Source organism: Malania oleifera, chromosome 3 (assembly GCF_029873635.1).
Source record: "Malania oleifera isolate guangnan ecotype guangnan chromosome 3, ASM2987363v1, whole genome shotgun sequence".
NCBI lineage: Eukaryota > Viridiplantae > Streptophyta > Magnoliopsida > Santalales > Ximeniaceae > Malania > Malania oleifera.
The window spans coordinates 79,713,644-79,740,130 of record NC_080419.1 but is presented as its reverse complement, the minus strand read 5'-3'; the positions used below and the strand labels follow the sequence as shown (position 1 = coordinate 79,740,130).

The 26,487-nt window shown below is 38.8% G+C and overlaps 2 protein-coding genes across 7 annotated transcripts in view; one reads left to right on the top strand and one right to left on the bottom strand.

Annotated features, from left to right (window-relative positions):
* LOC131152280 (protein PEROXIN-4) overlaps window positions 1-20,120 on the top strand; it is a 28,672-nt gene extending 8,552 nt beyond the window's left edge. For 3 of the 6 annotated variants that reach the window (XM_058104063.1, XM_058104064.1, XM_058104062.1), the window contains 4 exons: window positions 11,672-11,791; window positions 11,867-11,995; window positions 13,289-13,418; window positions 19,779-20,120. In XM_058104063.1, coding sequence (XP_057960046.1) covers window positions 11,672-11,791; window positions 11,867-11,995; window positions 13,289-13,418; window positions 19,779-19,867 — 468 coding nt within the window. In that variant the 3' untranslated portion in view covers window positions 19,868-20,120. Of the gene's footprint in view, window positions 1-7,980; window positions 8,049-8,194; window positions 8,241-11,665; window positions 11,792-11,866; window positions 11,996-13,288; window positions 13,419-19,778 lie in introns of those variants that run through there. The other 3 variants (XM_058104060.1, XM_058104061.1, XM_058104065.1) reach the window with 2 other exon arrangements.
* Window positions 20,121-20,250: 130 nt separating this feature from the next.
* On the bottom strand, window positions 20,251-26,161 carry LOC131152279 (uncharacterized). The gene is made up of 13 exons (XM_058104059.1): window positions 25,877-26,161; window positions 25,640-25,716; window positions 25,372-25,452; window positions 23,875-24,003; window positions 23,698-23,784; window positions 23,215-23,268; window positions 22,989-23,079; window positions 22,830-22,900; window positions 22,644-22,713; window positions 22,111-22,163; window positions 21,630-21,723; window positions 20,864-20,961; window positions 20,251-20,558 (listed from the first exon to the last, which is right to left on the bottom strand). The coding sequence occupies exons 1-13, from the start codon at window positions 25,962-25,964 to the stop codon at window positions 20,472-20,474; spliced, it is 1,080 nt and encodes a 359-aa protein (XP_057960042.1). The 5' UTR covers window positions 25,965-26,161; the 3' UTR covers window positions 20,251-20,471.
* Window positions 26,162-26,487: the final 326 nt, after the last annotated feature.

The following is a 26,487-nucleotide window of genomic DNA, read 5'->3' as shown; positions in this document are numbered from 1 at the left end:
GCCGTGCGCCTAGGTGTGCCTCAGGCGTGCTTTTGACTACTATGGGTAAGCATGCCAAATAATGAAGATAGGAATGTTAGAGGGTTGGAGGTGGTGTTAGAAAAAGGAACTTGATTAAGTCTTGGACATTTACTCCATTGATATCATCCATATTCAACAAACTAAAGTGGAATTGGTAGATGGGAGGATTGTTAGAAGTATTTGGAGTGGTGGTTGCAGGGATTGGGAATTCTCACCCTCATATGGTGCCTGTGGTGGTATCCTTGTCATGTGGGACTCTTTGTTTGTATCTAGAGTGGACACTCTATCGGGTTTTTTTCCCTTTATGCATTATTTGAAGTGTGGGACTCGTTATTTGTATCCAGAGTGGACACTATCGAGTTTTCTTCCCTTTATACATTATTTGAAGTAAGAGGGAGGGGTTTGTCGTGGGTTTCCTCTATGTACGAGCCTTCTAGACCAATTCTAGATAGATTTCGACAATATGACTTTCTATATCCACTTATTTTTCAAGAGTATATTAGGAGTTCTTTTTGGGAAGATCTTTCACTTTGTTTTTGATTTCTGCTCCCCTGGGTGGATTGTGGGTGGCAATTTTAATGTGGTGATATTTTCTAAAGAGAAGGGGAGGGGGTTAGAGTTACTGCTAGTATTAAGAATTTTGACTTGTTAATTAGGGATTGCGGTTAGAGAGATCTCCCCTTGGGGAATGCTTCTTTACTTGGTTTGTTGAGGGAGGGGGCTAGAGCAATGGTTAGTAGACTGGATAGATTCTTGTTTCTTATTGAAAGTACTCTCCCTAGGACTACATCTGACCATTTTCCTATTTTGTTGAAATCTAATAGGTTGTCATGGGGTTCTATTCGTTTTAGGTTTGAGAATATGTAGTTGGACCATGCGACTTTCAAAGCTTTGGTTAGGGATTCTGGGGGAGAGGAAATGGAAAGGGGTTGGGGAGGTTTTAGATTCATGAGGAAATTAAAACATTTGAAGAAGAAGCTGAAAGTATAGAGTAAGGAGGTTTTTGGTGATGTTAGAATTGGAAAATCTAGCCTTATGGGCAAGTTGGCTTCATTGGATAGGAAGGAGGAGGAGATTAATCTCTGAAAGTGAGGAGATGAGAAGAGTTACCCTGAAGAATGAGCTAGAAGAGGAGGTGATTTTTCAGGACACGAGGAGTTGGATTCAAAAGACCAAATACCAATGGGTCAAAAATGGTGGTTTGCAACTCTTCTTTCTTTCACAAGCCAGTTAGTGGGAAAAAGAGTAAAATTTTGATTAGGGAGTTAGATGTGGGGGGTGGAAGAGTCACTAATAACCAATGTTATATCGCGTTCATTATTACTAAGTTCTTTCATAATTTATATTTAGAGGAGGACCATTGTAGACCGATGTTGGAGGAGTTAGATTGGAATTCTATAATTGTTGAACAAATGAGTTGGTTAGAGAGACCTTTTGATGAGGAGGAAGTGAGGGGGTGGTATTTGGGGTGGATAGGGATAACGTTTTAACATTGCTTTCTTCCAAGATTGTTGAGAGGTTATAAATGGTGATTTATTGAAAGTTTCTATTGAGTTTTTTGGAAATGGAATTTTGAGTAAGAGTATTAATTCCTTTTCAGAGCCCTAAAAAATCTAGAAATATTAGGGTAGAGGATTTTAGACCTATTAGTCTTGCCTCTACTGTGTATTAAGATTATCACTAAAGTTTTAGCTAATATGTTGAGTGTGGTGCTTGTTGATACTATCTTAAGAAGAGGGGGTTTGTATCCAAATTAGATTTTGAGAAAGTTTATAGTAGAGTGAGTTGGAGGTTCTTGGTTGAAGTCTTTGTGAGAAAGCCAGAAAGGGTTTTGGTGAGTGTTGGCATCAATGGGTTAGGGGTTATTTGTCTAATGTGTGATTCTCAGTGATTGTGAATGATGAACTTCAATCCTGGTTTAGTGCTTCGAGGGGCATTAGACAAGGAGACCCTTTATCACTTTTTTTGTTCATCCTTGTCGTTGATATTTTTAGTAGGTTGGTGGATAGGGCTTTAGAGGGGGTTGTTAAGAGGACTAGAAGTGGGGAGAGAGGGGATGGTGGTTTCTCATTTTTAGTTTGTTGATGATACCATTTTCTTCCTAGATGATCATAACCCTTTTTTCAAGAGAATCTAGGCTATTCTCCAAATTTACGAGAGGGTGTCTGGGCTTGAAATTAATATGGGGAAGAGTGATTTAGCAGCTTTGAATGTCTCGCCAAATGTGTTAGGGAGTGGGCTATTGAAGTGGGGCGTGGTATTTTGGATTGGCCTTTGACTTACTGGTAGTGGAAAGGGTGACAAGGAGATTAGATGGTGGTTGTAAGGGGGCTCATTTCTCTGAGGGGAAAATAACTCTGATTTAGGCTTGTCTTTCAAGCATTTCATTATATTTCTTGTCTTTTTTTTTTAAGATTCTAGTGGGGATTGCAAGCAAGCTTGAGAGAATTATAAGAGACTTTTTGTGGTCTTAGGTGGGGGGTCATAGGGACTATTTAGTGAGTTGGGAAGAGGTTTGTAGGTCTAAAAAGGAGGAGCTGGCTGGGTTTTGGTTAGTAGGTGTTTAAAATCAACGCTCTTTTAGTTAAATGGTTATGACTCTTCCCCTTAGAAGATTCTTCCCTTTGGCACAAAGTAATGAGAATTAAGTTTGGGTTGGATGAGAATGGATGGGTTACCGATGCTAATTTAAGATGTTCTTTGGGGAGTCCGTGAGTGGATGTCCATTCTCAGATTTATCCTTTATTCACCCCTCATACTAAACTTGAGGTGGGCAAGGGTTCATGAATCTGTTTTTGGAAAGACCCATGGTTGGGAAATGCGTCTTTTTCCTCTTCTGTCCCGCTTCCCCTTCGTTTGAGTTCTTAGCAAAATCGAGTCATATCTTTCTTTGTTGGTGATTTGAGTAGTCATTTGGTTTCCTAGAATCTCCATTTTAGGTGGCCTCTTAATGATAGGGGGATAGTGGAGTTTTCATATTTGTTATCCTAATTGAATGGAAGTAACCTTTTTTTTGGGGAGGGATGTTTGTTCTTGGTCTTTGGATTAATTGGGAGATTCTTGCAAGTCCTTTTTTGAATTCTCATTCCATTCCACTTCTTCATTTCTGCTTTATACTATTATGGAATGCCAATGCTCGCCCAAAAATTAAGGCTTTCACTTTGTTAATTGTGCTTAATATAATAAAATCCTAACAACTTGTTGTAGATCAAGAGACCTTTGAAGGCTCTCTCTCCATATGTATGTGTGCTTTGTTATAAGAACTCTGAGGCAGCTTCTCATCTTCTTTTGCACTGTGAATTTGCTTAGAGGATTTGGAATAAGCTTTTTGGTATTATGGGAGAGAGCTGGGTGTGTCCTTCGGTGGAAGACTTGTTAGCCATTTCTTTTCGAAGGCTTTTTGGAAGAAGGATAGGGCAACATTATGAAAGTGTGATATTTTTGCAAATTTATGGGAATATGGTTGGAGCGTAATGCTCATATTTTTCTGGGAAAAAAATTAAATTGGGTGCTGGTGTGAGATAAGATTAGTATTTGGCCTTTTTGTGGTGTGTCAGTTTTGGATTTGTCAAAGGGGCTAGTTTTTAGGAATTACAAAGAGATTGTTGGCTTGTTCACCTTTTCACTCTTTGTTGTTCTTAGTCGTTTATTTATGGTTTGTTTAATATCTTTCTTGGGAGATGTCTTAGTCTCCCTTTTGTAAATTCTTTCCCTATGAATAAAACTTTCTTTTGCTATCACGCGAAAAATTGATTATGGCTTCTTGTTGCAATTTCTTTCTGTCAATTTTTTTTTATAATATATTTATTGTGCTTTTTATTTTTTGTGTAATGAGCGAGATTTTGAAAATTAAACCCGATTTTGGACATTGGGTGGTTGGAGGTTGTATGGTTGCTTTAAGGAAAATCATAGATTTTTTATGGTGGGAGAAGAAAAAGGTGAGTTTAAATAGTAAATATGGGGAATTACGAGAAATTGAAAGTGATGTTGGTTGGGGGGAAGGGGTAGGTGCAGGGGCATAGGGAGGTTTGAGATTGAGATATGTTGGTAAGCTTTTTAATTTGTGCTTGTGGCGGATATTCAGAGTGGATGGGTGAACATAGTGTTTTGTCCAATAATTAATTTTTAAGGGTAAGAGGGGTGCCATTAATTTGAATTGTGCCTTTTGAGCTTGGTTTGTTGTTTTGAGTGGCTCAGGACTTATTTAACTGTTCCTTATTCTTGTGCTATTGCCTTTTGGGACTTGATTATTGCAAAAGTCTCCAAATCCTTCAAAATAGAAATCTTATACTGATAAAGCTTGGGGATTGCATGTTATTCTTGCCATTTTACATGTTTATGGTTACAACTGTCTATGTTCCCAATGCAGTTATGATGTGGTGCAAGGCGGACTGGTAGTTAGTGTGTATCATCTTATGAGCATAGACATAGACTATGGTTGTGGGTCTACGAGAAATCATATCATAAGAAAAAAATTGGGAAAAATACTTTTTACTGAATGTATTAACTCATTTATCATGTATTAACTCTAAAAAGAAAGGTGCTCTTTTTTCTTTTAAAATAATACTTGGGTGGGCATATTATTTTGATTTGGGCTTGTCTTTCGTTTTGGCCCTTCGTTCTTTTTGTTTGGAATTTTGGTTGGAGTGGCAAAGTTAGAGAGGGTGATGAGGAACTTTATTTGGTTAAAAGTGGCTGAGAAGAGGAATCACATGGTTAGTTGTGTTGGAATTGGTGTATTCCTAAGAGGAAAGGGGGGGGGGGGGTGAATTGGAAATTTAAACTTTCTCCTTGGTCAAACCAAATATTAGTAATCCACAACCTAGGGTCTTTCTAAGCATATACCAATTGCGCAGATAAAAGTAATATGCGGAAATTAAATCATGCGCAACATTCACAATATATCGAATATAACATACATGTGTAGAAATATAAAGTGGTGGAAATTAACAGTAGACACACGATATGTTATCGGGACTCGGCCAATACTGCCTACGTCCCCGCCTCAGCTTGCAAGCCCGAGGATTCCACTTATGCTCACTTAATGGGTGGAGCAGCACTGGATACAATGTCCAGTCAAATTATTAGGACTGACCTCAACCTTTACAATCTCTCCTTAACGGGGCGGAGAAGAGCCACCTCAGGCCACGCTTGAATTACAACCGATCCTTACGGGCTAGATCAACACCCCCTCAGGCCACGTCTGGAATTACAACAATGAATATAAAATTTGCGTACAATTTAAATGCTTCTCCAATAAGCAAGTATGTACCGATACGCACAAATAATAACTAATGCACTCATAGATAATAGAATTTATGTTCAAGTGAGATCTTGAAAATTTAATTCAAGATGATATATTCAAGAAGTGAATATTCAAGGTTGCCTAAAAAACCCTAATCAAGTAACACACAAATATTTTATCAAATATAATCACAACAGATACTTAGGGTTTAAGCTTGCAAAAGATTTATCAAATAAAATATGCAAGCTCTCAAGTCTTGCAATTTGAATGCAAAGACTAGGAAGCTAGAAATAAGTTATACCTAATCAAATATTTATATACGACATATTATGGAAATAAACAGTCAAGCAAAACTCTCAAAGGTTTTTCAAATATGTATGAATATGAGAGAGTAATGCCAAGGAAATGATTTGAAATATGCACACTATAAAACAATCAAATCTTTTTACACCTTGCAATTGATTTGCAAGTGAGGAGAACTAGAAAAACAAACTCTCTATTTCAAAATGATATTTGCTAATAAGTATGTAAGAGAGTATGAAAAATATGCTTGGAATATTGAGTATATAGCAAAAGAGGTATAAAGGATTTGGGAGAATTTTTCCTACTTTTGCTAATCTAATTGCTAATCAAGACAAATGAGGGGGTATATATAGATATCCCTCAAATTTTGACTATTGGGGACCTATTGGGAATTTTGAGAAAGTTTAATTAAAAATTAACCCTAATTATCGCAGTTAAAAATGTTCAACCCGAGAGTTTTTAGTCGACTATATTTTAAGTTTGGTCGACCCAATTGTCAAGTTCGGTCGACCGTGAAGATTTTGAATTGAAGATTCGGCCGAGTGACTCAGGGCAATTTACGAACCCTTTGAGGTTCGGTCGACTATATTTGAAATTCGGTTTGCTATTTATATGGTTCGGTCGAATCAATTACGAATGAACTAGAAGTTTGGTCGACTAAGTTGTTGGGGGGCACATGTGAGTTTGGTCGACTGAGGAAGATACGTTCAAAAATATTCAGTCGATTGAGTGAATTCAAAATGTTGACTTCCACCTAGTTCAGTCGACTAAAGCATTTTACACTGCGAAGGTTCGGTCGACTGAATTTGTCTACAAACTAAATTTGGCCCAAATAAAGACCCAAGTTAAATCCCTATTAATGTGAGTTATTAACCTAATTGCTTGAGGGATTCATATAGTCTTTCTATGGTTTGTTGAGAGTTAACCCCAAAAATCCAACGTCGGTCGACCGAAGGTGATCTATAAGGTTAATCTGTGGTCTTTGAGCATTAAACCCTATCATGCATGAGATGCAGTTATTATAGACCATAAAAAAATTTATTACAATTACAATATAGCTTGAAAGAAAAATAAAAGAACTTCATGTTATGCTCCTTCGCAATATCATGGATTGCGCCGAATGATGTGCTCGTTTAAGTGCTTCTCAGCTTCCATTTCTCATTTGTCATCCGTGCTAAGAAAAATAAATCTGTTCATACACTTAGCACACAGATGAGATACTGTGGTTTGTCATAATCAAAACAGGAGACGTACTCAAAAAGTCAACAAGTTGGGAGGCTGTTAGCCTGTTAGTAGGTCTAAGGTTAAAAAAGGAGGGGGGGTTCTTGGTCTTGGTAATTTGATTTCTAAAAATATCATTTTTGTGTCAAAGTGGTATGGGTGTTCTCCCTTTGAAATCAATTCACTATGCCATAAGTGATTAAAATAAATTTTTTTGTAGGAGAATGGTTGGGATGATAATATTGGCAATAGACTAAATCATGGGAGCCCTAGGAAATCCATTTTCAAGATATTGTTTCCGTTTTCTCTTTATATTTAATATAAGGTGGATGATGGCTCTCGAGTTTGTCTTTTGCGAATGTGTGGAGGGTTCTTCTTTTTATGTCATTTGAACTTGGCTTTATCACTTCACATGACTCCCCTATTACTTCTTTCATGGTTGTTGAGGTGGGGTAGGGTTTTCTGGAACATTTTTGCAAGAATCTCTATGATCAAGAGGTAGTTAAGCTTTTTTTTTTTTGTTTGGGTTGATTGGATTCTTTTCAGTTTTTAAAGAGATTCTACAGTTCGAACTAGGTTTTTCTTGTAAATTATTTTTCTTATATTTGATTCCCTCTTCCTTTTCTTTTCCTTTTGTTAATCGTATTTGGAGGGCTAAAGTTCCCTTGAAGGTCAAGATCTTTATTTTTTTGACAATTCTTGAGTTTGTAATTTGGATTGCTTTGCTTAACTTGTGCGGGTTTGTAGATACTTTTTTTTTTTTCTTTTCCCTCTCTTTTGTTGGATGCCTTGTTGTCTTCCTTGTATTTCATTCCTTATTTTTTCCTAATAAATTTCTTCGTTTATAAAGAATCGCTTTTAACTCCATGTGTTTGTGTGATGTATTTTAGTAGTGATTTCCATTTCTTTCTTTGTTGTGCCGTAGCTTGGAGTTTGTGGAACAAGTTGTTTGGATTATTTTCATTAGAGGCTGTTAGAGGTTATATATGTCTTTCAGTATTATTATTATTATTGAGTGTGTTCGTATGTTAATAAGTGAGAGTTAGTAAGGTTATTGTTGTCATTAAGATGTATTTAAATTTGTATTCTAACTAGAGGGAGAGACCTATCTTCAAGTTAGGTCATTCATTTTTAATCAAATCTTAACATGGTATCAAAGCATGACCCTATCTAAACCCTATTTCCTTCAGCTGCTGCCGGAAAATCCATGTGCTCCCATGTGCCGGCCAAACGTCAGCTGGGCCGACCCCATGCACCGGTGCGTGAGTGAAGCTTTGGACACTTTTATTTTTATTTTTGCTTCTGCTATGCTCTAATTCCTTCTTTAGACTATATTATCAAGCTGTTTTTTGCTAAAAATTCAACCTTTTTCAACCACACTCGCGGTACCCCATTTCTGTTCAGCGTTCGTATGTTCAGTTTTGAGGCTGTGGCAGTGCTATATCCGCCGGTGAGTTGTTCACCTTGTCCCTGGTTGCATTGGTGCTTCACATGGTTTGTGATTGTTTCCATTATTGATTGTTCTTCTTATTTTTGCTGTGGTTGCTGATTTTTTGAGGGCTGTGGCAGCGCTCTATCCATCAGTGAGTTGTTCACCTCGTCCACTGTTGCGTTGGTGTTTCACATAGTTTGTGATTGTCCCGATGAGTTTTGATTGTTTTTCTTGTATTTGGTGTGATTGCTAATGGAATCTATGAATCCCATAAATTTGTTTCCTACATTGTTGCCGTAAATAACGACCCAAAAGTTGGATGGAAAGAATTATGTTCAATGGTCTTAAGCTGTTTGGATTTATTTAGCAGGATTTGGGAAATCTGACCACTTGCTCCAATTTGATTCTTCTGATGAGAAGAGAAAAGATGTGTGGGTTCAGGAAGATGCCTTGATTGTTTCCCTTTTATGGAATTTGATGGAGCCACATATTGCACAGATGTGTATGAATCTTGATACGTGCAAGGAGATTTGGGATTATGTCAAACTTCTTTACTCCAGTAAACATTACACATGTATGATTTATCCCATGAGCACTTTCAGTTACAACAAGGAGATAGGAACATTGTGGATTATTTTGGAGAGATGAAGTGTATTCATGAGGAGCTTAACGTTGTGCAACCTATAACTGTGGACGTTCGTGAGATGCATAAGCAGAGGGAGTAGATGACAGTTCGTTGTGTTCTAGCAGGCTTGAGATCTGAGTTTGAAGCAATTCAGTCCTAGATACTCAGTAGTGTTGAACTGCCATCATTTTCTGATTTTTATTGCCTTAGCATGAATTCTCGTGCTCTTGCACCTGGTTTTGAGAGGATAGCCTTTGCTACACAAAGTGATTCTAGTTCTCTACCAAACAACCGCAACATTATCGCGGTGGTTTGAGTAGTCGTAGTGGTAGAGACAGACAAGGCAGAGGTACTCCTCACAAGTGCACTTATTGTGTACGGAATAATCATAGTATGGTGCAGTGTTGGGATCTTCATGGCAGGCCTTCATGTGTTGCCAATGCAACCACCACTGATTTCATGCGTTTGGGGGCAGCCAAAGCAGCCACCACCGCCTCCTCACCTTTAGGGTTGAGTTGGGGGCAACGTACTGTCTCTATGTCTGAGGAAGAGTATTTCAAGTTCCAGCAATATCAAGCGTCACAACAAGCTTCTCTTCCCAACACCCTATTTCCACCTATGTTTCTTATGACTCCTTATCACCCTCCTATTATTGTTTTGTCACTGCTCTATCATCTACTACCCTTCCTAAATCTGTTTTAAAAGCCTTAGCCCATTCAGGGTGGAAGGATGCTATGGTTGAAGAGATGAATGCTTTACATGACAATGGTACTTCGAACTTGGTACCTCATCCTCCTGACAAGTCTATGGTTGGTTGTCGTTGGGTTTACACCGTGAAAGTCAACTTTGATGGTTTTGTGGCTTGTCCTAAGGCTCGTCTTGTTGCTAAGGGATACACTTAGGTGTATGGTTTGGATAATTCTGATACTTTTTCCTTGGTGCCAAACTTTCATCTGTACGTTTGTTTATCTCCTTGGCTACTACTTGTCACTGGCCTTTGTATTAGTTGGATGTAAAAAATGCCTTCTTGCATGGTGACCTTGAGGAGGAAGTTTATATGGAGCAACCACTTGGGTTTGTTGCTCGAGGGGAGTCAGGCTTAGGCTTTGTTTGTCAGCTCAAGAAGGCTTTATATGGTTTAAAACAGTCTCCTAGAGCATGGCTTGGTCGTTTCAATGTTGTAGTACTTGAATTTGGTCTTTGACGGTGTGCTGTGGTATAGACACATTGCCTATAGAGGTGTTAAAAATGAATTGTGTTGCTTTATAGTTTTCTATGTGTCTGTTATCTCCTTTCATGCTTATTAATTGCATCCGTTTAAATTTGTATTTAATGGTTGAGAATTTGTTCATATGGTGAAACTGTGGTATACCTTTGGTTGACTAGTTAAGTAAGAGTGCTATAACTAGTGTTGCATTACCTTTCTCTTTTTCCCATGATAGGAATGCTAATGTCACGGTCTTGGGCCCAACTCTGGTGAGGTTGCTTGTTTCGGCACAAGCTTCATGGGTTTGTCCTATAAAAGGCGCTTTCACATAGTTGGGGCCCAAACCATTTTTTAAAGCCCAACATTCCATAATACACATCTGATGTGGGATATTGACATTATCTCCCTTCCAATCTTTGATGCCCTTGTCCCACATGATAGTAACCTCCAGGGTGGTTTTGGTACCAAATGTCACAGTCTCAGGCCCAACTTTTGTGAGGTATTGTCTTCATTGACCTAACTGGTTTCACGGGTTTGTCCTATAAAAGGCAACTCGCATAGTTGGAGCCCAAACCATCCTTATAAGTTCAGGATTTCCCTAATGCGCATCTGATGTGGGACTGTGGCACTTGAACCTTTGATTGTCATTCTCCGTCTCTGCACTTGCATTTGGATAAAATTAGTTTTCTTGCTTAATGCTCATTTTCCTTAGGTTTTTTCAGTTGAGTGTGCTGCTGAGATTTCCAGGAGGATTGGATGGCACTGTTTGATTTCTGCTGTTTTTTATTCTGTAACTTTTTCCCCTTTTGTTTGTCTTCCTTGGATGATTCCTTATCCTCAATGAAATTCCCGTAATTTATTTTCTTTCCCTACAAATAAATATATAAAAGGTATGTTCTACCATAATGTTGAATGTAAATGTATCTCCTCATCTATACTATTGTGGAAGGGGATTCCCCCAGTTTGGTCTTGTCTTTTGATTTCCAAAACACAATTACAACCAGATTTCTCAAAGACAAATACAGTCAATATTACCCTAAAATAACCCTTAACTCCTTATTTTATACTCTCTGTAAAAAACAACCACCTCCTGGCCTGGTCTTTTGATTTCCTATAATGTTCCCATGACTAAACACATATTACACTAAAATGCTGGTTGCATACTCCCATTTTAATTCAATTACCCACGTCCAAAGCATCTACCACCAAAAGCTGTGGAGCATGTGCAGTGCATGTGCCTGTGGGTAGTACAAAGAAGACAAATCACACCTGCTAACCCAAGAAATGTAAATATATTCAAATTCTGAAAAGAAATTTGTGGAGAACTCTGAGGCTTAATGTAGGAAGCTAAGGGCATTTGCTCTCTGTTTCTTAAGTTCATCTAGGGGCCTTTTAGTTGTATTTGGACTTTGGTGCCTAAGTCATGGGTGTTGTAAATTGTACCAACATATGTAACTACTTAGCATCCAAGAAAAGGTGCACTTTGCATAATGCATGCGGATTTGTATAATTGAATTATTTGATGTCCACTTGATATTGAGATTACTGTTAAATGCATTTTTTATTCAACTGAACCGTTTCTACTAACATCTAACATGCATGGCGTTTTGAATGCAGGCATCGAGGGCACGGCTTTTCAAGGAATACAAAGAGGTGCAGCGAGAAAAAGCAGTTGACCCAGATATCCAACTGGTTTGTGATGATTCCAACATATTTAAATGGACTGCTCTTATTAAGGTAACTAAGCTTTAGTGGAGATAATTTGTATGTTTTGGATAGTGCTTGATTTGGTTTCTTGTATACTCTGTTCAGGGACCATCAGAAACTCCTTTTGAGGGTGGAGTTTTCCAGCTTGCTTTTGCAGTTCCCGAGCAGTATCCTCTGCAACCTCCTCAAGTCCGGTTCTTAACAAAAATATTTCATCCAAATGTGCATTTTAAGGTAAATCATTTTTGTATGGTCTCTTAAATATTTCTGATTGGTCTATGACCTTGAGATGTTGTGTTGGTGGCTAGTCTTGTTGGGCTGGGGGCTCAGCACATGTTTGGTGCAACACAGGTATGTGTTAGCACTGGCCAAGGAGGGCCTTGGCCCATTTATTCTGTATAGGAGTGGACCATCCAGGAGCAGCTAGGTTATCTTGGTAACCCGAAGAATTGACTGGTGACTACCCTTTTCTTTTTCTTCTCTTCCTCACATGCCCCAGTTCTCTTCTTCTGCCATTTGCTGCTCCACCGTACACCTGCTTCACTCAGCTGCTCTGCCCACCTTGCTCTGGTCATCTTCCAGCAATGATTTTAGATCTGTGATGAGGACCACTGTGATTTGGGAACTGGCCATGATTTCAAGATTTTGATGGACAAATTTTGGAACTGACCATGATTTCATGATTTTGATGAACAGTATGAGTAGCCATGACACTGATTTCTTGCGCCGTCCTTGTTGAGTGCAGATGCTTGTCTTTGTGTTGTATAGTTGTATCTGCTCCACATAGTTTGTAATTAAGCCCCAAAATAGGCTGGGATGCTCTTGTGGTGTCGTAATTGATTAGTCATTTGGGTGCTTCTATGGAATCCTAGAAACTTATCCTAGTATCTGTATAGGTTTCGTTCTCTATTTGTTGAACACTCCAATCAGTTGTATGCCTGACCAGAGGTGAGTTGGACACATTTGTGCCCATCACATGCAGGTCTCATCTAGTAAGTATACCTAACACACTTAAGAAGGGTATTTTGGTCTTTCGAATGATTAGCTACTCAAATGTGTGTTTTACTGTACATCATATAGTATCCAAATGCAGTTATTCCAATTTTTATAGATAGCAATTCAGACATGGGACATTGACAACTATCATAGATAGTTTGGTTCAGTCCAGTCCTGTTCTGTACACCTTAGCCACCGAATCAAACCCACCCCTAATAGCCAAAAGTAGCCCTGACAAATGTGAAGAAACAAGTGAGACATAGTAACTGTCATTGCAACTGTGCCTGTTTCTTGTAATATTACATTTTTGGATGACCTTTTTTTTTTACTCTTGGTGATATTTTCTATTAGCAAACTATATCCTTAAAATTGAATCTTATACAGTATAGAGCACCAAGGCCTATTTGGACTTTAAGCTGGCCTGCTGGTTGGTTAATTGAATTAGCTTACCTTCTGATGGGCATTTTCATGGGTCCTACTGAAAACGATGTTGAGATTTTTTTGTTGAATGAAATATTTATTTATTTGCAGACAGGAGAGATTTGCCTCGATATCTTGAAGAATGCATGGAGCCCAGCTTGGACGCTCCAGTCTGTTTGTAGGGCTATAATTGCTTTAATGGCACATCCTGAACCTGATAGCCCACTAAACTGCGATTCAGGTTAGAAGTACATGTTTTGTTTTTGATTTATTGTTTTCCGATTTATATTTTTTCAAATGGAAAAACATTCTGTGACTGACAAATCGGAAAAAAACAGTTCTAAACTTTCATTTATTCTGCACTTGTTAGTAATAGGATGTGGTCTGAACTCTGAACGTGAGTTGCAGCATTGCCATTCATTTGTTGATACTACTGTGATGCGCTACAATCTTTCAGGGAGAAGTAATGTGCTTTAAGGTTAAGAGAAGGCCTAGAAAAGCACTGCACATTTCCTTTGTATTTTTTTGTAAAAAAAAAAAATTCTTAAGTGCAGGCATCTGAATGTTGGTACTCCTGATATGGTTGGGCGGGGATGAGGGGAGCAATAAAGGCTGGGAAAATAGACTCCATGAGTTGACTGCTTTCAAATCCCCTGCCATGCACCACTTAAAGAGAAAAACCAAGAGAAAACTATTGAGGTGGTTCTTGAAAGGGGAGCTGAGCTTGCATTGTACATTTGTACCTAGCAATGGAAGTTCTAAAGAGGACAAATAGAGGTGAACAAGGCAACAAGCAAATTCTGCCAATTCCTAGGAAGCTTAAGCATGAGGAGTGGCAGGCAGGATTTAATGGCCTAAGGGTACCCTATAAACCCTATAACTAGAGGGAGTCCAAAGTTTTATTTATTGATTGATTGATTGTTTGATGATTTTTTTTTGGGGGGGGGCGGGAGGGTTCCAGAGAGACTGCAGAAGCATGGTTGGAGTTAATTATAGAGGGCGGCTAACACATGGATTGTCATCCTCCAATGAGAGAATGCTGCGTCTGGTCTTAACCAGTGAAAAGAAGATGAATTGTTGGTTCCTTGGGGGGGTGCCATGTGTCACGGTCCGCCTTTTTCACACCGTTGTGAAGGGCCGTGCGGCGCTAGCTAAAGCACTCTTGCTTAACTAGCCAGCCTTTTGTTTACCAACATTCATCCACGAAGCACTTTCATTAACATTCAATCAGATAGCAGCGGAAATTATAATCAATTCATGAAAGCCGTGGCAACCAAGCAGTAAATATTGAAGCAAACGTAATTCATTAACAAATCCTCCGTTGACATGTTGTACTTAGCGAGGGAGGCAAGTAGGCTAAGCACGTTGACAAATGCTAGTGAGTTTTACAATGATTGATGAACACTCACCCTCCCCTAAAGAGCTTTCTAGGCCATTCTCACTCTAGCACTAGGAAACATCAAAGTGACCGAGGAGTCATACTGCCTTATTTGGCTTACAATGAAAGAAATACTAGAAAATAACCCTACACTAGTATTTACATGATGGAAACCCATCCTAAACACACGAGATAAGCGGTCATAGGCAAGCATAATGCCCTGAACAAGCTTAGCCCGTGACATTCTCCCCCACTTATGCGGTCGACGTCCTCGTAGACTTTTGGCGATAGGTACACTTCAAATTTGTCCACGAATGACTTTAAATCTTCCGCAGAAATCCAGCTGATTTCCGTATCATCAAGGCATTTCCACTTCACTAGGAACTTCTGCCGCTTCTTCCTTGAGGACTGGAACTTTCTGTCTGCAAGGATCTCTTCAACATCATGTCTGTCAGGTTGCACTGTCTTCAACTCTGCACTATTTGACTGACTTTTGCTCAGGTCGTTGGGGTTGGCGTTGAATGGCTTGAGGCAATTGACATGAAATTGCGGTTTTCTCTCCTGATCTGCCCACTCCTGCATCTTCTTAGAAGCTTTCTCCCGATAGGCTTGGGCAAACTCTGCATTCTTTCTCCCTTCGCTGGTGAAGATGTACGCCCTGGGACTCTTTCGTCTGTACGGCTCGCCCACTGTGTGAGGTAACAGCGGCAGCTGGCCTGTAACAAGCTCAAAAGGGCTCTTGTTGGTTGTTGAGCGCCTTTGGGCGTTGCCACAGAATGGAGCCACATCAAGTAGTTGCACGCCATTCTTCTGGTTGTCATTGACACAATGGCACAAGTACTCATCTAGCAGCTCTCTGAATCTCTTCATCTGTCCGTCTATCTGTTGATGATAACTCGAAGAGATGTCAAGATGTGACCTGAATATCCTGAAAAACTCTGTTAAGAAGTTGTCAGTGAACATTAAATCTTGGTCACAAATAATAACTTGGGGAAAACCCCAAAGTTTCACAATAGTCACGAGGAACAATTGTGTCGTCCCCTCTGCCGAACAGTACTTTGGTGCGGCCATGAAAGTACCATACTTCTTCCGCTCCCCCTTGTCTTGTTGGCAAGTGAGACAAGTTTTGGTATAATCAACCACATCATCCCGCGTGGGCGGCCAATAATACCTCCCCAGTAGTCCTGTCAATGGAGTCATTCTCCGCGAATACCCCTTAACGAACTTCCTGCAGCATCCAGTAAGGCCAAGAAAGAAACGCAACTCCTTCACTGTCGTGGGGATCTTCCGTTCTTGAACCATCCTTACCTTCTCCATACCCCTCCGGATACGACCTTGTTCAACGACTTGACCAAGGAATTTGTTGCTCCACCGAGCGAAAGAGAAATTCTCCTTCTTCAAATTCAGACTGTTTCCCTTCAGCCTGTCGAACACCTTCCGTAGATGCTCTTCATGTTTCCTCTGAAACGACACCGATGCTCCCAACGGTGTGTTGGAAGGGCGAACACATCCCGCTTCCACTTCATCAAGTTGCTTCCCCAACTCTACTATCTCTTTAGGCGCAATCCAACATGGCCTTTTAGCAGGTGGTTTCACTCCTGATAACAACTTGATCTCTTGCTCCACAGTCCGTCGTGAAGGCAAATTGTGAGGCAGCTTATCCGGCAACACCTCCTTATCCTCATCCAACACCGCTTGGATGGTCGTAGGCTCCAGCTCTTGGCCTACTTCTTTGTCTACCACCACCGTGGCTAGACGTGTCTGCTCACCCTGACCCAATCCTTCATTGAGTTGTATGGCTGAAAGGGACTTCCCTTCATCTCCTTTCGTTGCAACGACTTGCACCAGGCACGAGTGATCCCCCATCAGACACAGGGAACCAGCCGAAGGCATCAGCACTGCCCTCGTCCCCATTAGGAACTCCGTTCCCAGAATGACTGGATAGTCATCCAATGGCACCACTGTGAAATTCGCATGACCTTCCCACTGTCCAAGCTTTATCACCACTTGCTTGGCTACTCCCAGAGTAGGCTGGGCTACAGAGTTAACTGCTTTCACGCGTCCTGTATCCTTCTCTAAGGATAAGTTGAGTCTTCCTGCTTCCAACTGCGAAACAAAATTATGAGTAGCTCCCGTATCCACCATAGCGCGAGTACTCTTCCCATTTATCCTCAAGTCCACAAACATTAACCCTTTTGCTCGTGTAACTTTCGGTGTTTTCGCCTGTTTTTCCAATGCGTTCACTAACCGCACTGAACCCACCCTCGGGGCTTCATCCTCTTCCCCATCGTCTTCCACTGCCTGTTCTACAATGGAAGCCTGTAAGGCATTAAGTGATGCTTTGTGAGGGCACGCAAAAACTCTATGAGGACCTCGACACAAGAAACACTCAATTTTACTCTTCCCCTTTCCATTGGGTGTGTTGAACCCTCGAGACGACGAAGCTTCCTGTAAGGTTGATGAATTAGGGTCGGCTCCCCCACTCTTGGGTTTGCCATTCTTGAAAGACTTTCCACCGTTTCCCTCTCTGTCAAACCGTTTGGACGAAGTGGTCTCATCACCGGCGTAGTCTGTCAAGCGTTCTGCAGCCGCTTGTGCAGTTGACAAGTCTTGAACCCTTTGTCTATGAAGTTCAGTTCTTGCCCACGGTTTCATCCCCTCTAGAAAATAGAACAACTTGTCCTTCTCCGACATATCCCGAATATCCAACATTAAAGCAGAAAATTGTTTCACATATTCACTGATTGAACCCGTATGCTTGAGATCTCTCAGTTTTCTCCTTGCATTATACTCAACATTTTCAGGAAAGAATTGGGCCTTGAGCTCTCTCCTCAAGTCTGCCCAACTATCAATCACACAGTTTCCATTTTCAATTTCTCTGTACTTGGTACGCCACCACAGTTTGGCATCACCAACCAAGTACATGGTCGCAGTATCCACCTTTGCCTGTTCTGAGGCCATCCTCACAGCGCGAAAATACTGTTCCATATCAAACAAGAAGTTCTCTAACTCCTTAGCATCACGGGCACCCCCATACGTCCTGGGTTCTGGCACCTTGGTCTTGCTGACTCCCGGAGTGTTGGAGTTCCCCATAGCAAGAACCATCAGATTCACCTTTGCATCCAGATCAGCCATCCGGGCCTGCAAAGTTTCCACAGTGTGGTGAAAGTCCTCTGACATTTCACTTGTCAAACTTGCTTGATGTTGCTGTGATCCCATCACCTCATCAACAAGTCCCCTCAGTTGGGCCATCTCGTTGGCCATATTGTTGGTTGTCTCTTCAACCTGTGCTTCCAGTGCACCAAGTCTCTCAGCAGTGTTTGGTGCCATGGTCAACTACCAAAGCTTCCCAAATCCAATAACGAAGGCAATCGAATTCACGTAGCAACTCAACCTTGGGCTCTCACCAAGTGTCACCGACTTGGCTCTGATACCAAATGTCACGGTCCGCCTTTTTCACACCGTTGTGAAGGGCCGTGCGGCGCTAGCTAAAGCACTCTTGCTTAACTAGCCAGCCTTTTGTTTACCAACATTCATCCACGAAGCACTTTCATTAACATTCAATCAGATAGCAGCGGAAATTATAATCAATTCATGAAAGCCGTGGCAACCAAGCAGTAAATATTGAAGCAAACGTAATTCATTAACAAATCCTCCGTTGACATGTTATATTTAGCGAGGGAGGCAAGTAGGCTAAGCACGTTGACAAATGCTAGTGAGTTTTACAATGATTGATGAACACTCACCCTCCCCTAAAGAGCTTTCTAGGCCATTCTCACTCTAGCACTAGGAAACATCAAAGTGACCGAGGAGTCATACTGCCTTATTTGGCTTACAATGAAAGAAATACTAGAAAATAACCCTACACTAGTATTTACATGATGGAAACCCATCCTAAACACAAGAGATAAGTGGTCATAGGCAAGCATAATGCCCTGAACAAGCTTAGCCCGTGACACCATGCATGGTTGATCAGGGTGATAGAGAAGGGATGTGTCACAAACAACATGCAGTGGAAGCTAGCAGTTTTGGAAAAGGTTAATGAGGTCAAGACTCTAAATGAACCTTAAGCCAAGACAATCGAGAACATTCAGGATGAGATTGGTATCAAGACCCTGCCAATGAGAGATGAATTTGTTGTCTCCTTGGGACGCTTATTCATGGTTGGGATGAAAGAGGGAACATGCGTCACAAACAACATGCAGCAAATGCTAACAGAAGGCTATGAGGTCAAGACTCAATTTTGACCTACCAAGCCAAAACAATCTAGACCATTTAGGAATGGGATAGGTATGGAGATCCTGCTACGTGTCCACATGACCAGTTCTGGTGCATGCACTGTGCGACCTCTTCTAGGGAATATAACATAGTTACCAAGTGGTGCATATGCGCGCATACAACTTCAATGTCAGCCATCTAGGGTTTAATGGTATTTTGGTCACAGGTTTGTATTGTAGAGGGCCCTTGACATAATTGAAGCTTAAACTATTCTTATTAATTTAAGATTTTCCTAATACAGACGAGATATGAGACTGATATTTGACATGCTGATACTTGTGTTGATTTTCTTTTTCTAAAACTTTTTATACGAACTTGAAAAATATGATTAAAAAAAGAAAAGAAAATAAAAAGAAATCAATTTTTTTAATTTTTTTTTATGTTTGATTATCGAGGAAAGTTAGGAAAAAATAAAATATACAGCTAATCAATGAATAAATTTTAATTGTGCACATGCTTAACATTTTATTTCTCTTAATTTTTAATTATATTAGAATATATATATTACTTTAAATACTATTTGATTTGGAGAGAAAATACAATGAATAATACTTTTGCCAATTAAAATCTTTGATCCAAACAAACCTAAGATTACTTTGGGTTAAGGATTTTGTTTAAAAAAAAAAAAAGAAAAAAGAAAAGGAACTTATTTTTTATTATATTTTCTCTCAATATTAACTATAAAAATAAAAATTTATACATATATGATTAAAAATTAAAATAAATGAAATGTGAGTGACATGAAAAATCAAAATTTTATTCATTAGTTTGCAACATATATTGCTATTTATTTATTTATTTTCATACTTTCCGTAATAAGTAAACATGAAAAATGGAATTCTCTTAAAAGTTTATTCTTTTATTATTTTTTCAAGTTTATTCCTTGAGGCGCTGTGTCACTCATTTGTAAACATTCGTGATGGATTCTTTTTTGCTCGTGCACAGGCAATCTTTTACGCTCTGGTGATATCAGAGGGTACCAGTCCATGGCGAGGATGTACACAAGACTTGCCGCCATGCCAAAGAAAGGGTGAGATACTTGATAGCGCTGTTATTAGCATAAGAACACTTGAGAGCTGCGTGGGGCTGTCTGTAATTTGACCCAATGAAATCAACCAAGTTCATGATCTGAAACTTTCCAATCCCCCGGCTCATGATAAGCTGGTTTTGAGTGTGTAATGTAATGTTTTCTTTCCCCAATATTTAATCATATGATGTCTCGTACAAATGGGTTACACAACATTCTTTCCAATTATAATTTCTAGGTGGTCTTTTTCTTGGCTTTAACAGCTGATATAATATTATTTTCTTTTAATTTTTTTATTGATAAGAATCTTGGATTGCTCATCTTATGATGGTTGATTGCCAATTTCAAACTGCAAAGTAGAGAAGAAAGAGCAAAATTCAAGATTCAGACTTGCAGCTCTTGTAGAGCAAGGGACCATCTCTGAATGGATGTCCATGGCATCATGTAAATGCTAAGAAACAGTTGCAGAGGGCATCACAAATGCAGGGTGCCATTTGCCACAAACAACAGTCAATATAAATTTGACAACTCTGTCACCAAACAATTGTTCACATGAAACACACATTACAACAAATAAAGCTGTTCAACTCCCATAATGTGGGGAACCCATGTCACTTGAAGAACCTGTCAAACCATTCGCTAGCTTCTTTTACCATTAATGGAGTCATTCGGTGCCCAATTCCAGGTTGTGCTATCAGCTGCAAGTTAAAAGCAGGAACCACGCGTTACAGTTGAATAAAAAAATAAATGCCAAGCATGGTGCCTATCTATGGTGTCCTGAAAACCCAACCGGAAGCAAAACAATGCAAGAAAATTTCCCAGACAGAAAATCGCTGAATCAGAAATGCTTGTTGCATTTACACCATCTGATTGTATGTCCGGGTGTGTTTGTGCATGCATGTTTGTGTGCACGTGTTAAAAATTTCATAATCCGTGTGTAGGTATAGCCATATAAAGATGCAAAACGTGATCCTATTCCATTAGATGAGATACAGATCCATACTTTGAAGTTGTCAGGGCAATGGGCCTCTTCGTAAGCTTTGCATGCATTTGATTTTGGAGTTTCCAGACCGTCCAGGGGGCAGCGTGGATCCGTTGCACCTGCATGTTCCAGGCACAGGTCCAAAATGAACATCAGAAACCGTCAAAAGATTCACCTCCAGTCCACTTTAATTATTAAGATGATAAATAGACCATGTCACAAAGCTTCGTAGTCGATTCCCTAGGAGAGTTCCATCCAAAAAGTGGCTAAGATCACTTTAGGTTTAAGGGTGTGCTGAGGCTGATTCAAGAAGATTTCAGTTTACCCCCCTCGTTTATATTGACATGATCGAAGACAAAAGATTGACACCTCACTACGATGGAACCTGTTATTAGCATACAAATAGAAAGCATTGAGAACTCACTTTTGATACAAGGAGCATGCCCAATGTGCAAGTAGTTGTGTTATTTATACAACTGCATATTGCATAGGCAATAAAGATGAACAGTATGGAATCAGGGCCTTGAAAAGCCCAAGGTAATTACCTAGGAAATTTTATCAGCCGTATTAGTTTAGTGTCCTGACATTCTTACTTTGACCTCAAGATTAATTCACCATTAATCATCAATTTTTTGTCAAGGAAATTTTAATACTGATGCACAAAATAACTTAAAATATGCAAACTCTGAAAGAAAATTTCATGAATTAAAATAGGTCACAAACTTTTGTAACAAAAAAGGCAACTAGAATATATATAATATTTCAAGTGCACATATTGAAATAATACCATTCACAACTAGCAGAGGGCGTGGTGCAATTGCTGGAATTGTGTAAGGTGAGTCAAAGCAGGAGGCTAGACCAGGAGCAATCCTATCCCATACCTGTTTAAAGAAGTAAAGTTGTAAGATCTAATCCAACAACATATGCAAATTCTTCAAAGGAGACGAAAGCATAAGATTGGAATCAGTTTTCGGAGGACAAAATTGTAATAGCCAGGTGATGTTCTGAGGATGAAGATTTAGTTGCCATACAAGAAAAACTAGGTCACATTAGGATGCTAAATTGTAAATGCCATGGCTAAAAAATATCCAAGTAATAAAGTGATGATGCCCATAAGGCCAATAAAAGCACAAGTGAAAAGCAAAAATCCTGTTATAGCAGCAGCAACGATGTAAAAGAACATGGAAAATTATCTACAAATGCCCGCTTCCACCATAAACACACACATGAAAAAAATAAAAAAATAAAAAAAAAAGAAAAACACCAACCTTCTCTACAACTTCCTTGTCAATTGCACTCTTCCCTAAATCAATCCGTGCTTCTGCAATGAAAAATTAATATTTCAGACTTGAATTTCAAAAAGCTCAATTGCTATGTATTCAGCGCTAAAAGATGCTTTAAGAAACAGTACATGGGGTTATGCCACTGTAATCATCATCATACAACCTACTCACTATTTAAACAGCAAATGGCATTTCTTTCTATTGACATCTAAACTACAATCACTATAGTGCAATCACTGATGCTTCTTGAAAATTTGGTCATCTGCATAATTCCAGTTTAAAAATTCAGTTACACTACAGCATTTTAAGACAGCACTGGAAAGCTGCTAACCCACATGCTTTATCGTCCAAGGAAGCCCCAATAAAAAACAGTTGGAGCAAATACAGCGAACATAATAATGAGCATATGAAAGGCACACTTACTGGGTTCCCCCTCTATCCAACAGTTGCAGAGCAAGAAGGAAACTTAAAACATTCTATTTTGACGTTCATTAATTTCTATCTTTCCTTTATTTTACCTTCAAATACAGGCTTTATAGTGTTAACTCGATCCTGCCACTTATCTTTGTCTATGGCCCAACGAAAACCCTAGAACCATAAATTAGAAATATTCAGTTTTTTCTACTGCAGTCTCCAAGACAGTTATTAAAAAATAATTTACTCATTCAACATGGCATGAGTCTTGAAAATTAAATTTGGCACACCTGAACACCAATTATAGGGGCAACCACAGAGTAGCGGGTGTCAGCAGCAGCGGCAAACCATGCATGCATGCCTGCATAGAAGAATGACCATGTGAATTCTGCACATCACAGAAAGTCTAAGATTCGGTACAGATTGTTTTCAAATTTCCCAAGTTCAACCTCCCAGTGATTCGCCAGTAATTCCTATCCTGGCAGGGTCTATATCCTCCCTCTGCACAAGATGATCTGCCAATTTTATCAAGTCCCAGACCTGCAGAACCAAAGCTTGAAGTGTCATATTACCACAATGATTGTGTCATGTACAGCTTGAGACAATAAGAACTCCTCATAGCAGGTAACAATTTAATAATTATGTGAACCTAACAAAATGAAAGAGACATATTACCGTGTCAAATATGAATGGCATTGTATCACCTTTCTTCCATGCTGATACAAGGGCCTGCATTTAAATTGTGCAACCAGATTCAGAAAATCAATAGCATACCACTGCTCAGGGGAATAGAGCACCATATTCAAACTTGAATTAGATAACATTCTATATTCCATGTAGGATCTTAAGCGCTTGAGTATTCTCATAGTGGTATGAAAATCACTCTCCTTCAGGGAATATCACTTGCTGGAAGATTTTATTTCTACATATTAGCCAAAGTATAAAAAGAAACAGAACATTTGACAGAATATAGTGGCAATCCAAATGCCAATGCACTAAACACATGGCTTCATATTTTACCAATAGGCAACTGTACAAAAAGGGAAAAAACAAATCTTAATGTAGTCTAATGTTCTATGTTCTATTTATTTTCTTTTTTCTTTCCTGAACAAATTTAGTGACAGTTTATTTTTTAACAAATAAAGAAGAAGTACACACTTCCTGATAGGTGGTTTTATTGGTTGCACGTTCACCATGGTAACGAGAATCAATTGCGATAGCTATATATCCCCGTGAAGCATATGCCTGAAACAAAAAAAGTAAGATTTTTTCTCGTCCATACAAAGTCAAATCGACAGAGACTGATGCACTAAACAAATTCACCAGAATATTCACCTCCAGCAATGGCCTTAACCACTCTTTGCACTTATGTGTGCTATGCAGAAAAACAATAGCAGGTCTTCTTTGGTGACTACATTCCTTCATGCTCAAAATCAGCACAGGCAAGCGTCCTTGTTGTCCTGCCTGTTAATGAACAATGACATATAAATGCTTTCTATGCACAAACTTAGCAAATGAGCCAGTGTCAATGACTGACATTTCTAAGAAGCTACATTCAAAGCTTAACTAGTAATACTAAAAATAATTTCAGAGCTATGATTGTTCATGTCATCTTCAGATATTCAAATAAATGAAACTGAGATGACTTTAGCAAGGCTAAAAATAGAACCTCCACCATTTTTTTTTTTTCTTTTTTCCCCTTTTCCCTCGATTTTAATGAGTTGGAAGAACATGGAAATAGAGCAACAAATCTGCCCAAAACCTGAGCTGTAGAAGGCACTAAACTTTTGCAAAATCAGAGAAGAGCCCAATTTCAGGATATTTGCAATGCACTAACTTCTTTTTCTTACAACCAAGAAGGCTAGGTCTCTATTATAAAAAGGGGGGTGGGGGGAGTTAATCTGGGGTTACTTTTGTTATTTTTGATGATCAAATGAAGTTCCATACCACAATTCAGTAACTAAAAACTTGTTCATCGATCAGGAGCATAGTTGTCAAATTGAAATTTGAATCGTGAATTGAAATTCCAATTTTAGTAGTTGAGAATAATAATAAAATTGAATCATAGAATCGGTATGAATTTCCAAACTCAATTCTAAATGACATGCATATATTGATATACAAGAAACAAGAAAAATAGTAATACATTTAAATGTTGATAATAAAAACATCATATTTCATGTGTATGCTTTCTTTAAACAAATGAAAAGTAAGGGAATAAGTCAACAAATATGAATTAAAAAAAAGACTTTATGCCATTTAAGGGAAGCAATCAAGAAAAAATAATGAAAAACTTAACTTTTTGTGTTTATCAACAATTAAACAAAATTCATGCATATTCTTTTCGGATTAAGAATAAAAAAGCAGTTAACTCAAAAAGTGATAATAATTGAACAAACTACTAAAAACTGACTTTTGCATCTAAACAATGCAATGAAACATGAGCATTGCTTTAGGCTATGAGTGTTTTGCCCCTTATACTCAATGCTAGGAAAATATACTCCTCCAAGAGTGAAGAGTGGTTTTGTGAAGACAACACAAGACCTAAAATTCTATTTTCTCCTTTTTTTAGCCAAAACTTACATAGACAAGAAATGGAAGGTGATTGTGTAAAAATAAAAGCAATAAAAAAAAAAAAATGATGCTTTTGGGGTTTTGAATTTGGATAAATTCTTTTGATTGACGAGGTGAATCAATAGATTCGGCAATGATTGTGAGATTCAAATAGATTTGGTGTGGAATTGATATGAATAGTATGTATTGTATTGCAAATGGTGAGATTCTAATAACTATGATCAGTAGATATAATATGAAACTCAATCATTGAATTACCTCAGTAATCAAGTAAAGATTTTCTTCTTGAAGCAGATCCTTAAAATTTTCAATGTTTGCTTTTGGGCAAGACTGCATTGCCTGGTAGGAAGTCAGAGAGTAAACACGAAAGGTATGATCAATACGTAGCAATCGAGATTATATATCCAAAACACACTTATTCAAAAAATCATAAGAAGGATCAGTATGATTTTTAACTGCCAATAGATAGACAAAATCAAATATATAGAAAATGACCGTATAGGAAAAAGTCAATAGAGATTCCAACCTCGCTGAAGCTTGACCCGTAATCATCCTGATACAATGGATTCTCTACAGGTTTCGTAAACTCCACAGAAAGCGGAACTAAAAAAGCACACACAAAAAAAAAAAAAAAAAGAAAGAAAGAAAATATACATGAGAAAAAGCAAGAAAGAGGTCAATCTTAACTTTTTAATTTTTTTAATTTTTTTTTTCAAAATCTTAGATTGAGATCGTTACAGTATGGTTTAGAATTGGAATTGACCTTCGCCAGATCGCCGGCTCCTGAGGACGTTCAGAAACTCAGAGCGAAGCTTCTCAGCTGCCGCAGCTTCCATTTTCAAATCTCTCATGTCCGTCACTCCGCTGATGTTAGCGATTGAAGATGGGTATTTATCGGCAGAGATTTTTGGCGGGTACGCCGCGCACGCGCGGCGGGTAGCGCACGAGGGCCCGCACGTGGGAGATGTGAGACACGTGTGGGACGCTTGCTGCTAAGAACAACTTTGACGACATCATCCCCTGCTCCGGTGAGCTTCCGAGTGTCAGTGTCATGCTTGGATTGGCTCGGGAAGTGGGAAGGAAGCAGCGCTGCTGTGTTGTTTTGCCTTCTGTTTGGTTGCGAAGAAAACAAGAGAAAATAAAATGTTTTTCTTTTTATTTTATACTAGCTTGCGGCCGAATGACAATTATAATAAAATAAATAAATTTTCAACAAAAATAAATAAATATATTGAAAAAATATATTAATTTAAGATAGTTTTAGGTCTATGAAGTATTTTCTTGAATATTTATGAGTAGTTATACATAATTTTTTGTAATATTTATGGATATGAGTATTTTGAAAATAATAAAATAAAAGAAATTTTTTTTTAA

Excerpts from the sequence above, each read along its gene's own strand:
- LOC131152279 (XM_058104059.1), bottom strand. The coding sequence starts at position 25,964 with ATGAGAGATTTGAAAATGGAAGCTGCGGCAGCTGAGAAGCTTCGCTCT. Across the intron at positions 22,901-22,988 it reads TACTGGCGAATCACTGGGAG|GCATGCATGCATGGTTTGCC; the intron begins GTTGAACTTGGG and ends TCTTCTATGCAG. Across the intron at positions 21,724-22,110 it reads ACAAGGAAGTTGTAGAGAAG|GTATGGGATAGGATTGCTCC; the intron begins GTTGGTGTTTTT and ends TTCTTTAAACAG.